Source organism: Motacilla alba, chromosome 4 (genome assembly GCF_015832195.1).
Source record: "Motacilla alba alba isolate MOTALB_02 chromosome 4, Motacilla_alba_V1.0_pri, whole genome shotgun sequence".
Lineage (NCBI taxonomy): Eukaryota > Metazoa > Chordata > Aves > Passeriformes > Motacillidae > Motacilla > Motacilla alba.
This window is the reverse complement of record NC_052019.1, coordinates 38,519,602-38,534,020: the sequence shown is the minus strand read 5'-3', so window position 1 is coordinate 38,534,020 and position 14,419 is coordinate 38,519,602. Positions and strand designations below refer to the sequence as shown.

The following is a 14,419-nucleotide window of genomic DNA, read 5'->3' as shown; positions in this document are numbered from 1 at the left end:
TCTTTACTGTACAAATACAGCCTGACCTGAAAATGGCAGTGGTTGGTCACTGTTAATTGGATGACCTGTCTAGCATTAATGATGTACAAGGATGTTTCTTATTCCTAGGAAACTGGAATACCTTTGCTGACAGTAACTGCAGAAGCGAATGGTGACATTCCCAATGTTTGCCAGGCATCAGAAAAGCACAACATTTTAAAATACTTTTTTCCTCAATTGTTCATCAGGTTGTAATGAGTGTACCACACATAGTCTAAGAGGGATGTAAAAGCCTTCTGAGAGCCATAATGATGTGATGGCTTAGGTTTCACCAGAATTGCTAAGATATTTACAAACCTGACTGCTGCATTTAATAGAATTCATTCATTCATTCATTCCTTATCACAAATCTCTGTATCTGAAATTAGCTCTGAGCTGAAATGAGGTGTAAGCATTTATAAATGCCAAACATTGTTTGCAACATATACTTTTGCTGCTGTGAATGACAGGCTATAGTTTGTCAAGATATATCATCAGAAAATTAATAAAATTCATTAGAGAAGAATTTAAAATATTCAGACAATGTAAATGTTCCTTTGTGTAATGTAAATGTTCCTTTGTGTTTATTTTATCTTAGACACTGGGAATCCATGAAAACAATCTTACTTTTTTCTGTGGGGGATCAAAGAAATGAGAGAAGGCAGTTATTATTTCTTCAAGCTGCTGCTTCTTTAAAGTCACTTCCAGTTCTGCAGTGGCAGATAAGTTTTTCTACTGGTTTGAAGACACTGTTTAAAAGTTCTTCGTCAAATTGACACTTACATAGTCTTTTAATTAAAAAAAATTAAAAATTCTTTGAGGCAATTGCAGTTATGGAACCTTACAAAGGGTGATTAAGGTCTGCATTAAATGACTCATGAAGGATTAATGGGAAGAGCAGCTCTTCCTCTAGCTAAGTAGCGTGCTGGCAACAGGTGACCCAGAGGCTGTTTTCTCCACGGGCTGGGCTGTTTTCCAGAGAAGGCTGAACCTTGTGGAAATGGTGTGGCAGGACACACTCTATGACTAGACCAGGGAAGCCATAAAGTGCTAAGGTTGAATGACCTGATTGCTGGCACCCGTGGCTTTTGAGGTGTCTGTTAGCCCATGCAGTGGAGGAGCAGCAGCAGCAGCTGGTTCTTTCTGGTGCAGTAGTGGGTGTGGAATGCTGGCTGCATTGCACTGATGAAGTGAATGAGTTTTCCTAAGATTTTTGGATACAGTATGACATTCACTACTTGTATTGAGAAGAAACCCAGTATTTATTTGGTTGCTGTGCCTAGAATTAAGAAAGTGCTTGGGCTGGGAGCTGACAAAGGTGTGGACAGGTGTGGACCAGGCATCCTTGTTCTCTGCAGCCAGAGGATGGATGGGAGGTGGGTTTCTTTACTTCAGAGACAGGGATAAGAAAATGCCCAAGGGAGATAAAAAGTAAATACAGAATTTACATTTTGAAGCAGAGCTGTTATTCAGGTTTCTGTTATCTTTTCCTTTTCATTCTTTTTATGTTTGCTTTTTGATACTTCAGCTAATCTTTAACTCTTGATTTGCAAGCAAAACTTATGAGTTGGGCTGACACCTCAGTGCTAAGAGGATTCCCTGAGTACTGGATTCACATTTTGTGTTATGAGTTGTGTAATTCTTCTTTATCACTCCAGAAACTGTCATTGCTTCCTTTCACTGAAAATCAGTCCCTTGTTTGTGGTGTTGGGAAGTACTCTTCTCCTGCCCAAGCCCTCTGTGACATGATGATTGGTATGTTTGACCTAAGGAAAATGGGGTTGACCTCTTCAATCGCTTTTCATAGGAAACACTTGCTATATTTCCAGTGACTTGATACCTCTTCCTGGCTTATTTGGGATGGGTCATTACTACTGAAGATACAAAGCTGTACTCTTGGCTCACTTTGGACCCTGACTGTTTCCATGAACCCTTGCAAACACTGTTAACCATTGCTGTGGGGGAAGGCCAAGTAATACCCTATAGGAAACATATATTTCTCTTCACTCATTTGAACCAGGCCTGTAAAATTCACCTGGGTAAGAAAGGTGAGGGATTAATTCACAGGTCTGGGGATCAGAAGAAAGTGTTTCTCCTTCAGGCTTCCTTAGGTATGTCCTAGAAAAAAGCACAGGTGCAGAATGCAGCTGTGTTCATATTTAGGGGAGTAAAAATTTTGCCTGTTATCTTGTGAACCATTTTCCTCATAAGTAACATGCCAGTGTACATGCATGTGAGTGTCCTGACTACATGTGATGTGCAGTGCTGCATATTTCATTATACAGTATCCATCTGTTTTATGGGATCAGGTTGATTGCGTGGTCTGAGTACTCTTGTTGATTAAACCTCTTGCATTCCCTGGTATTAGCAGATAGAAAGAAACAGTAAATAGGATCTCAGTGCCAAAAGAGGAAATGGAGGGGTTTAGTCACAGAAATGGCATTCTGACTGTCAAATAAAGTGAAACTGTTTCACTCAAATTAGGAACTTTTAAACCTGTCTAGCAAAACATTTCAGAGATTAATCCATATTTATAAAACCAACTTAGGTGGAAGGAAAGGAAGCCATGGTATTAATAGCACTGTGTGTGCTAGCACCTTATCACTGGATTAAGGTTAACAAACACAGACTGAAGGGTTGTAAGTGGATATGGCTGAATGCTTGATTAGCAATTACTTAGGTCTTGTTTGTGTAACATTTTTCCTGGGTTGAATTTGCCCCTTTAATAGTGCTAAAGGCTATCACAAGCTGTGGTTGAAGACTATCCAGAGCCTACAATTAACTGAATGCCTGATTAAAGCAGTTACAACAGAACTACATTTCAAAATGAAAAGCATAAGGGAAAAGGAGCTTCAGCCTAGAAAATAACATATTCTTTATTTTAGTGCCAGGACATCCCTCTTGATCTCGATTTAGTTATTTATATGTACAGTAAAACCTCTCTGGAATGAGAGCCCAAATGTTGTCTCTTAAAAGGCAAATTCTTTACTGCTCCATAAGACATATGCAGCGTGGTTTTCATGTCCATGGTCATGAGAATGAGACTATTTAGCAGTTGGGAATATTGGATGGCTTTTTAATACAGAGAATATCTATTTGTTACACAGTCTTTATGTTGTACAACATATATATATGTTACACATTTAATATGCATATTGTATGGTTATATATATATAATTTACATTAAATATACATATAAGCATTGAATATAGATTGTATATATGGAATATTTAAGCATGTCGTTAATTCTGTTTATTAGAATGTTAAATGGAAATTGTTGATTTTGTGAGTTATGTTGTTGCACTTGGCCCATAAAGTCTGAGCTGAATATCCAAAACACCTGCTGAGTAAGATTTTTCGATCACTGATCAACAGCTGGTCATGGCCTTGCTTTCATGAAAGAATTGCAGTTTAATGCATGTGTAATAGAATAAACTTTACCTAATCTTGGAGAGAGCAGTTAAGATAAGAAGCTCTGTTAGTGCCAGTTTTTATATTTTAAAACTAGGTATTCAAGACACACTTTTGTAGTATTGATGCATCAACTGCATTAGATCTCAACAGTAGTAATGTTAGCGTTGGTGCTTAACATTTACTTTGGCACACTGTGTTGTCCTCGGTTCTTCTCACTCTGCATTTGACAAGCAACTGAATATTAATTAGCATTTGTTAAGCCAGAGTTTAGCAAAAGCCCTCAATTCCTTTTTCTGAAGGAGGTTTGAAGCTTCCTGGGGATATCATGCCCAGTTGTAGTAATAGTCATACCCACATCTCAGGTGTGCTGTGTGATCTGATCCGTGGGTGATTTTTATATGTGTTCTAAGACATGTTCTTCTTTTTCTTGCAGGAGAGCCAGAATTTAAATATGTTGGGAATATGCATGGGAATGAAGCTGTTGGAAGGGAGTTACTCATCTTCCTGGCGCAGTACTTGTGTAATGAATACCAGAAAGGAAATGATACTATTATCAACTTGATCCATAGCACACGTATCCATATCATGCCATCTTTGAACCCAGATGGCTTTGAGAAGGCCGCATCCCAGGTTTGTAAGGCTGTGTGTATAAGAATAGCTCTCAGTGTCTGTCAGCTTTATCATAATGGCTGTTGGACTAACAGTTTTACAGATACATGGACTCCTGGTGGCAATTGTTGGATGGAACAACAAAACCAAAGCATTTCCTAATAGTTCAGTAGGCTTGTTATGTTTAACAAGGAGGATTTTATGCTTGACTTTTCAACAAGTAGCTTTCTCTCCTGTGATTTTAAAATATAATTATGTTTATGTTTCATGCATATTCTTTCACTAAGTTCACTGATTGAACTGCTTCTTAAAGACGTAACTTCCTAAACTAGTAATAAATGATGTTTCAAAACTTCTAGAAAAGTGAAAGTTTGTTTTCTTTAGGGATATTCCCATGCAAATACACTTTAAAAATTTATTCACGTTCAACAGAGCTTGGTCCCAAAACAACAAGCATTATGAGCCATCTTATTAATATTAGTAACTTTGATTCTTAATTTCATGCATGAAGTACTTTAATTAAAGTATTAGTCAAGAAAATTTAGTATGCATTTTAGGGTGATGACTCATTCAATAAAGATATAATATATTAATGCATAATTAGCAAATGGAAGTCAAATACTAACCCTGTTATACAGATTCTGGTGTGTATTTTGTTATAAACAAAAATAAGAATTTCCTTGCTTACAAAGTATATTTATTTTTTAAATTAATATTGAAATGTTGAAAGTCCTCAATTTCTTTGTTTATGATTAAATAAGTCAAACCTTATTAAGATCTTTATTAAACTGATTCTCATGAAGTCTTTAAAAATGTGCACAGACTCTTTATATTCGGTCGTACATCTCCCTCTCGTGGCAGTGAAGCAGAAGCTGTCCTGAGATTGGTGTGGCATTTTGCTGCTTTGAAATCTCTCTCTCTCTAAGGGTTCAGAATATTATCTGAAACTCTTGCTCCTTAGTCAAAGTACACCTGCTTTTATATGGTTGCCTTAAAATTTTAATATGATTAAAATTTAAATATCATAAGACTCGATTTAGAACTGCTGTTCTAATTTAAAATATCTTGCTCCTGTACACAGAGTGTGACAGTAGATTCAGTATACCCCAAGATTAAAATCAGTAACCAAACTTCACCTACATTAAGGAGTACTGAAAGCTTACAGAGAGAGGCTAGGGAAAACCATGCATTCTGAAGGTATTTCCTTAATGAAATACAAAACTTACTTTAGAAAATCAGTTTAAAGAAATAATTTTGCAAAAATTCTCATGGCTATTATTTCAGTGAACAAGGCTGCCTGACACAATAAAAGATTCAAGTAAAGATTAAGGTTCTTCTTTACCCTGGAAGTTATTTAGAGGGACTTGAAACAAATGCAAACTTTCCTTTGGCTTCCAGATAAGCCTACAGGTGCTGTGAGTCTCACTACAATGAGATCTGTAATTCACAGTCAGGGTGTGAGGCAATGGGGAAAAGCCATATCTTGGGGGGAGACAGCACTGGCACTGAAAAATCTGATACTGCTGGTAATTTTACTCATCCTTAGTCCAAGTGTGCCATATGACAATAAGCCTGTCCTGCAAGACCTTCATTGAAATAGGGGTTGGTTTTGTCCCCACAGAGTTCTAGGAAGGAATAGGGGTGATTGACTCAGCTCTTGGTGCCTCAGGAGTTTTTTTCTCCCACATGATCCCTTATTCTCAAGCACATGGGAAGTAAACATACCCATATAAAGCTTGATATGTAATCTTCTGAATCTACTCATCTCCCTTCTCTTTGTGTTCCCTTTCCTCATTTAGCCTGGTGAGCTTAAAGACTGGTTTGTTGGTCGAAGCAATGCCCAAGGGATAGATCTAAACCGAAATTTTCCCGATCTTGATAGAATAGTTTATGTTAATGAGAAAGAAGGTGGCCCGAACAACCATCTCCTGAAGAACATGAAAAAAGCTGTGGACCAGAATCCCAAGGTAAGTCGGGGCTGAATGTTGGGTCACTGACATGCCCATCTCTTCCCTTTTATGTGAGCAAACAGCAGTGACCCCTAAGAGCTCTGTGTATGGTCTTTATTGTTCATGTTGCTCTGAATATTTTGTTCCTTTTGTTAAATTTAGCCATCTGATGCTTCTTGATTTGTTTCCTCAAAATTGATTGCTGTAGTAAACTCTTGATCCATCTTAATCCTTAGACAATTCCTCAGTCAAAAGATATCTAATAATTTTTATAGCCTTCTCTCTTGATTTTGAGCTGATTTTCCAAATATTCTGCATTCTTACAATTGCCAGAAATTCACTTGTGTATTATGCTTAATTATATTGCTAGTCACATAGCTATTCTCACATGTAACACATCCATTTTTGTTAAGTTTAAGCCTTTAATATGCAGCTGTATATCTGGAGGGATTTTTATCTTCTTGTGTTTACCCCCAGAGGAAGTTCTAGAAATGGAGTGTTGCGACTGCAGTCACATAGGACTGTGGCCTTAATAGCTGTGTTCTGGCTTAAAATTCAAAATATTGATAAAGTAATTTTACATTCCATGTAGAGAAAAGACTGCACCAACATTTAAAAAAATTATTTTATATTCCTTTGTTTAAAATTGGGTAGGCCTTTTAATTCGTAATGGGAAGAAGTAAAAGACTGAGATTGCTTTTTTGTGGTCTTATTCTGAGATAGCTGACACCAGTTTTGGACTCGTATTAATCCACTTAATATAATTATAAATCTAACGTAAGGACTGATTTAATTTTCTCTGAAGCCAGAATAAAATTGCTGTTCACTTAACTGTTTTGCACAGTGTATCTGGTAATAATTAAGCCCACTGTATTTAATTGATTGTTTCTACATTGGATTATCGATTTGTAACTGCTGGTAATGCTATTTTGTTGTAGCTTGCTCCTGAAACAAAAGGTGTCATTCACTGGATTATGGATATTCCCTTTGTGCTCTCTGCCAATCTTCATGGAGGAGATCTTGTTGCAAACTATCCTTATGATGAGACTCGGAGTGGTATGTAAATAGAAGTTAACATGAAATAGTAGGAGATAGAAATTTTGTTCTGTACTTATTTCACTGGTAGCTAAGATCCACTTTATAAACCTTGCAAACAAAACCATAAAACACTGCAAAACCATATGAAAATTGAAAAAAAATTCTGAATGTTATTTATAGCCATTGTATTGTAATGACTTATTATGCTAATCATGTGATTAAAGCTAGTCACTGTATGGCATATTTTCTAGTTTTGAAGATGATAGTTTGTTTCAGTACAAAAATGATGTAATGCCTCAGGGAATCACTGTCCCTCAGATACATTAATCAAGGCAACTTAGCTCTTAAATTAGCTGGGGCTGTTTGTACCCTGTTTAAATGAAGTGAGAAAGATGTATCTGGGTTAAGGTTTCTTGCACCTGTAATAAATGAATTTCTGAAAGCAGTAGGGTGCTGACAGAAGCAACTATCACTGTTGATGTTTTCAGTATTGGTGCCTTATAAAAAGGATCACATTGTGGCATAGATATAATCATAAAGTATACAGCAATATTAGTTCGTTTTTTTTTCTGCTACTATGGGATGAACATATGGTTGAAGTTTCATTAAATTATATTGTTTGTGATTCTCTTCTTTCAACTGACTTTATCACGGTTTAATTGCAAATCCTTCTAATATCCAACTATAAAACTCTTTAGGGAGAAATCTGTGCTTTTGAACTCTGTTCTTCTAAAAAATATCTAAAGCCTGGAATAGTTTAGGTTTTGTGGTGCACTTTTAAAGTAGCATTTTTATAAATATTGAGACTGTTGTAATTAGCCACTTCAATGATAGGGCAACAGTTGCTGGAGCAATGGGGAAATCTTAATGTTAAAAAGATAATGCCATATTAACTTGTGATGCTGTAGGACACTTACCTGTGTACATAGTATTTTCAGGCACAGTTTGGCTGTGTAGTGATTGTGTTGTAAGCCTAGTCACTATGACTGCCCTTTTAACAATCCTTGTTCTGGGATTTTTTTCCTCCCTAGGCAGCGCTCATGAGTACAGCTCCTGCCCTGATGATGCTATTTTTCAAAGCCTGGCTCGCAGTTATTCTTCTTTTAACCCTGCTATGTCTGATCCGAACAGAGCACCGTGTCGTAAAAATGATGATGACAGCAGCTTTGTGGATGGAACAACTAATGGTGGTGCGTGGTACAGTGTCCCAGGAGGTGAGCCACCCCGTGGGAGTCTGTGTCACTGGCTACATTATGGCTATGGTTGAGTTATGGTTGTGTTATGTTATCCACAGCTTTTGGTCTGGTTGAAGCTAAATCAAAGGCTGATCGCTCACCACAATACATATATAAAGTCTGATAAAGCTCACTGTGATAACTATTTAAATAGTCCTTTTTATTGCTTTTTCTACAGTGTTTCTTCAGGCTCCAGGTCACTGCAAATTTAATAGTTCTATCCTGCTATTGTGAAATATTAAGAGAGTTTTTTTTGGGGAGGAGGGGTTAAGAAAAGAGTGAAAAATTCCCTGACAAACCCTCAATAGAGCAGGCTGCTGATGGCTCATTTGAACCTCAATAATGAAGGCATCCAAGCTGAAGGAAGCAGGGAAGCCTGGTTGCCTGCTTTTGCAGTGTTATAGGAAATGGGAGTCTGGCCTTGGATTTTAACGGGAACAAAACCAGCCATGAAGATACTTGCATTTGTATCTCCATACTGTGTGGCTTGGTTAGTGCCTGATTCCTGCCCAGGTGCTGTTTCCCAAGACTTTGGTAGAGCCTTCTGTGCTAAGAGGAGCAGCAGAGCTATTACAGGCATGTCCAGATTAATTTTCCAGAAGTCCAGAAGAGGAGGCTGAAATGAGACATTTAATTCAAATGAGACATTTCATTCCTTTCTATTAAGAATTTTGATATCTTTGTAAACTGAGCCAAACAGGTCTTAGGATATCAAAATCTTAGAGTGTTGTGCCTCTGCTAAACTTGGAATGAAAACTGAGCTGAAGATTTCTGAGCCAGCTTGTGTTGGAGTGATTTGCCTGTGCTTTGGCTTTGTTGATTTATGCTGGATAACTTTGAACACACATAACTGTTTTATTCTTTGCTTTTCTCTTGATATTCAATTACAGTCTCTGAATTAATTTTAAATTTTTAACTCTCCAAGCATTAGACAGCCTAAGTGGTAGTCTAACTCTGCTTCTCTTACTGTAGAGGTGGTACTAAAAGAAGGAAATATTTAAGCTCCTGTGAAGAAATTAGAAACCGAACAACAACTGGTAGTGCTCACACAGCCAGTGATCACCAGGGGTTGAGTATGAAGTAAAATATTGACATTTCTGAATGTAACCAAAACCCCAAAATATTTTTTTGTGTGAGGCTTTTCAAACTTTGAATTGGTTGGAACCATTACAACACCCTTGAAAACTAAAGTGTGCAAAATCTGAAAAAAAATTAATATAAACAAAATATTGTAAAGTTTAATAGTTAAAAATTGTTTCAATTCATAAAATTTATCTCACTGAAATATTAAATATTAACTATAAAAATGTGTATATATTTAACTTCAGCTTATTTTTCCTTAAGAAAAGGCTATGAAAAGCAGTTTTTCCATTGTTTTGATGAAATGCTTTGATTCTGATTAAACAGCATGTGGCTAAGACACATTTTTCCATTGGAAAAAGTTTTTGGAGAGTTTGATTTCCTCTTTTTGGATCTTATTTTAAGTTCGACTGCTAATTCCCCAAGTGAGGCCTTTCTTTTTATCATATTTGTATAGACAGACATTTGTTAATAGGCACGAAACCTAGTGCTAAGCAGGATCTGTCATCCTAATATGGTGCAGCTAATAAAAAATAGAGAGACAACAATATACTTTTGACCATGCAGATTGAATCTGTTATTGGTTAGGGGTTTTTTTTCAAGTGTAGAAATCAGCTGGCAAGTTATGACTTTAGAACAAAACCTCTGTGGTAATGTTTGCTGACTTAAAAAAACAAATATAATTCAGTGAGAACAGTTCTGCTCTTTCTATGTCTAGTACTGGGGAAAATGACTTAACACTGCTCAGTTCAAGTGAAAATTTTCTGGGAAATTGTAATACGAAAAGTTCCATCTGAAAACCAAAATGTGGCAATTAAGTTATTGATGGGATCAGTGATCTTTTGCTGTCCATAGGGTAATAAGCTCAAAGTTAGCAGCAGCATAAACTGTTGAAATGCCATTTATGTTGCTTTAGGGAAAGTATTCCAATGTACATCCTTACCAGAGTTAGGAATATATCAAAAGAAGCACTGAAGGCCTTGTCTCCATTGCATCTGCTCCTGTTGGAGCTAAGGTGGTATTTCCCTACCTTTGCACCCTTGGGTTCCTTTGGACTTTTGTCCCCCACTTTCCCCTTTTTTCTTCCTTTCTCACTCTTCTACTAAAGATTCCTTTCTGCACTGAACACAGCTCCAGTATCCACTCCTGCCCATTTTCTGTTTCTTTTCCTGGCCATCTCCTAGGTTCTGCCTTTGACAGTAGGAATGATACTTCATTCTAATGAATTACTTTAGGTGCTGTTACCCTACAGAGCTTACTATGGTGCCCCAGTTGTGCAACATCAATTCTTTGCCCATATAATTGATCCTCAGGGACTTGCACCTTCTGTAAAAGACAGGTGGGCCAGCAGCCATCTTCACTGGATCTCGGTCTGCAGGGGTGGTGTATGGATGGCTCTCATGTGACTCTGGGTTGCTTTTCATGGCTTTCTGAATACCTGGATTCTTTCTGTAGGAAGGCTGAACATCTGTGGCAGGGACATCTGGTAATAGTCCTTTGCTCTAACTGGCAGTAAGGAGGAACGCTCCATTGCATTCATACTCTGTCCTTCCCTTTTGTCTGACCTCAGGATTTCCTCACCAACCTTGTGCAAGGTGGCAATTCCCCTTTCTGGCTTTTTGGGTGGAGAGGGTGGATGATGTAGAGGAATATATGACTTTTTCTTCTCTCTCTTAATTACAGTTTCTCTGAGGTTTTTCTCAACATTACTGTTTGGTAGTTACTTTCTTCTGCAGAGCAGGGGTACAGGGAAAAGTTTCCCCCCAAAAGCACCTTTGTGCTAAGTCTGAGGCCATGATGCTGTTACACTTGTAGTAGTTGTGATCTGTAATCAGCTGATCCCTGTAGGATTTTCAGAGACAGCAAGGCAAAGAGGTCATTCCTCTGTGTTCAGGAAAGGCTCTTTTAGCCATCAGACTCTGGGGAGAAACAAGTTTGTACACAAAAACCATGATGTTTTTACTGGAGGCCTTCTCTCTATCAGCATGTAATTAATGATTTCACTCATGCATAACAAAGTCAAACTAAATTTGCACAAACAGCTTTAATTTTTGGCATTTCCTTGGCTGCTGACTGTATAACTTTTCAACATCCTTAATGACTTTTTAACGTACCTTTTGTGTGGAGTACCTATTTGGAATCATAAATGAGAAGAACAGATGGTAATCAATTACTACCTAGCCACATGCCTGCTCTGCTTTTTCTGTCATTACAGAGTCACCTGAGTCTAATCAGATTCATGTCATTACAAAAATAGCTTTTCAAAGCAGCTTACTTTGCTGTACTATTTGGCTATTGTTTAAGTGTCTTTTTAATTTTCAGATTCTCTCAAATCACCCTTGGCACTCTACTAATTCCTAACTTGGATTACCAGTTTTGGAAGCAGTGTTAGGTTTTTTTTAGGATTTCACTAAACGCTAATGTAGGAGGCATTCATGTTCTCCCCATTCAAGTACATCCTGTCCTGCTAAAGGTTACTGTCTTTTCTATGTGAAGAAGCTGAGCTAACTTAGTGCTGTAGCTTGCAGTTCGAAGTCTTAAGTAATTCTGATGCCGGGATGCCAGGGGCAAACCCTGCGTTCCACTTTTATTTATGAAGCTTGGTGTTCCTTTATTAAAACCTGAAGAAATTTGTTTTTTCCCCATATTCTAAGCTTACTTTTGTAAGCAGTAAGATAAAGACACTATAGTCCTTCAGCCACTGGAGTAGTGTAACAGGAGTTTTTGTGTTCCCAGTTTCAAAGTCCTACTCGTGGTCAGCAATAAAGGGCATTCATTGCTGAATCTCAGTTATATCTGAGGTATCTAAGCCTTTCTGATCTTCAGAGAGCAGTTCCTGTTAAAGTGTGAGAAAGTTAGGGCTACACTTTGTCACAGTGAGAGGCTTTGGGAGCATGAAGATGTGCATGCATGTGATGCCACAGGTAAGGCACTTCAAGGGCTTGACCAAGGGCAGCAAAGTTGCTGCAGTATTCAATAAATCTTTAGAAATTTTTTGGTTTCTTGTGTAATTCAATGACCATTGTGAACAGGGAGGTAAAGAGTGCACAGCCCAGTGCACTCCAGATTACATGTGTGGTAGGCTGTAGTTTGGGTCTTGGCCAGCTTCATCCCATTCTCTGTCCCAGAAATACAGAAAAAGAATTTTTTCAGGAGCAACACATAAACCTTGGACAAGGCCAGGCCCTGGGAAACAAGCTATAGGATATGGACATTGTGCACAAAACTGGAAAATATCTTGCTTCTTTTTTGTGTTCTTGAGAAACTAGGGCATCCCTGAGTAATTCTTAGGGAGGAAAGAGAAATTTTCTGAGAATTGGAACAGTAATGGTCTAGAATTACTGTCACTACAGTAAAATTACATTGTGCCCTTCGGCTCCCTGTTCCCCTCTTCATGTATTCTTTCTTTTTTTTAGAAGAAGTACAAAAGTCAACAAAAGCAGCATTATCTAGTGTCCAGAACAGATAGTCAGCACTGCTGTCAGGATTTTACTCATGACTCCACTGCTCTCTTGCTGTGTATTTCTGAATGGTCCATCTAAGAGTTCTGCCTGCTGGAACATCAGAGCCATCCGTCTCAGGAGCCTTTGCCTTCTGTGTCCTCATTTTAATAAAAAAAAGAAAAAAAAAAGAAAAAAAAAAGAAAAAAAAAAGAAAAATGTTTAGAAATAAAAAAGGTTCTTTTAGCAATCAAAAAAATCCCTGTGCCTGTCAGTAATTGGGAGTCTTGTTGCCTGGTTGGCAGAAAAGAGCCTCTTCGCCTTAGTGTGCTGGCAGAATCCCACCTGACTCAGTCTGTTTGCCATCCTTGGGGCTCTCTTTGGGATGTGACACCAGCTCTCTGGGCAGTTATGGACCCGTGACCGACACTGGTGCTTAGTAAAGTGCCTCAGGTCTCGTGTGTAGCTTGTATGGGGGAGCACAGAGCTGCATCAATTAGCTGTCCTAGAAACACTTCCAAATCCCTTAGTGACCTCCATGGGGCTGCTCAAAAGGCTTGACGGTCATTTTCTTTTCAGGCCTCCATTTGGGAATCCACTGACTAGTTAGAAAGACTGGGGTGGGGGGGGGTGGGGGGGATAGTCCTACATCAGTTTTTTCAGAGTGTATATTTATAACCCTCCTGGGGACAGCCACTGTTCCTCTCCAGCTGGTTAATCCAGTTACAAAACTGGAAACCCCCTTCAATTTTGGTTGACCAATTTAAGCAAATAGCCAATGTAGTAGTAGCCATGTAGTAAGTATATATAGTATATATAGTAGCCATGTAGTAAGTATATATATAGTATATATAGTAGCCATGTAGTAAGAGGGGGGGCTCAGAAATATAAAAGAATAAATATTCACCATCAAGTTTTTATTCTTAGTGATGATGCCACTATGCTACTTCTGTTTTAAAATTTCAGTTATTAAAGTTGCATTTATAGTGATGCAACTCTCTCTTTCAAAGGCTATCTAATATTGGTTTTGCAGAGGCATTGAAAATAGGGGATAGGGGAAAAACCCTATCCATGGAAAAATTTTCATATAAATAAATTTTATAGGAAGTTTTCTTTTGTATTTTTTGGTGGAGAATATTTAAAATCTATGCAGAAAATCTTGACAATGAAATGTTTTCCATGCAAAATGTTATTAACGTCAAACATTAACATTATTTTTAGAAAAAACTCAACACATTTTTGACCCATCTTTATAAATCTCTTTTTCAATGTCACTTTATTATGTTTGATTTGCTTTATAATTAATTGTCATTCTTCTTGGCCTACCAGGTGAGCATTTTTTTTGGTTGTTTTTGATATGGAAATATTTTAGCCGTAATCTAAAATAATTTTATTTCCCAAAGAGAAAAAATGTAATTTATATGTCAGCTATCCAAAAACATGGGAGCTAAAAGTATACAGGTCACATGCAGCATCAAGTAGAACTATACAGCCTATTTATTGAGGCCTTTCTAAACTTTCCTTGGGAAGAAAATGTATTTTGGAATTATTTGTCCTATTGGTTTCTCTGATTTAAAGTTTATGAATTCAAAATTAAGCAGATGGAGTGGAGCTGTATCAATTGTATTTATAACTG

The 14,419-nt window shown here is 37.5% G+C and overlaps 1 protein-coding gene across 1 annotated transcript in view; it reads left to right on the top strand.

The window, feature by feature from the left end:
• CPE (carboxypeptidase E) overlaps positions 1 to 14,419 on the top strand; it is a 56,990-nt gene that overhangs the window by 33,790 nt on the left and 8,781 nt on the right. The window contains exons 2-5 of the mRNA XM_038135253.1: positions 3,866 to 4,062; positions 5,841 to 6,008; positions 6,929 to 7,046; positions 8,060 to 8,242. Of these exons, the coding sequence (XP_037991181.1) occupies positions 3,866 to 4,062; positions 5,841 to 6,008; positions 6,929 to 7,046; positions 8,060 to 8,242 (666 nt within the window). The remainder of the gene's footprint in view (positions 1 to 3,865; positions 4,063 to 5,840; positions 6,009 to 6,928; positions 7,047 to 8,059; positions 8,243 to 14,419) is intronic.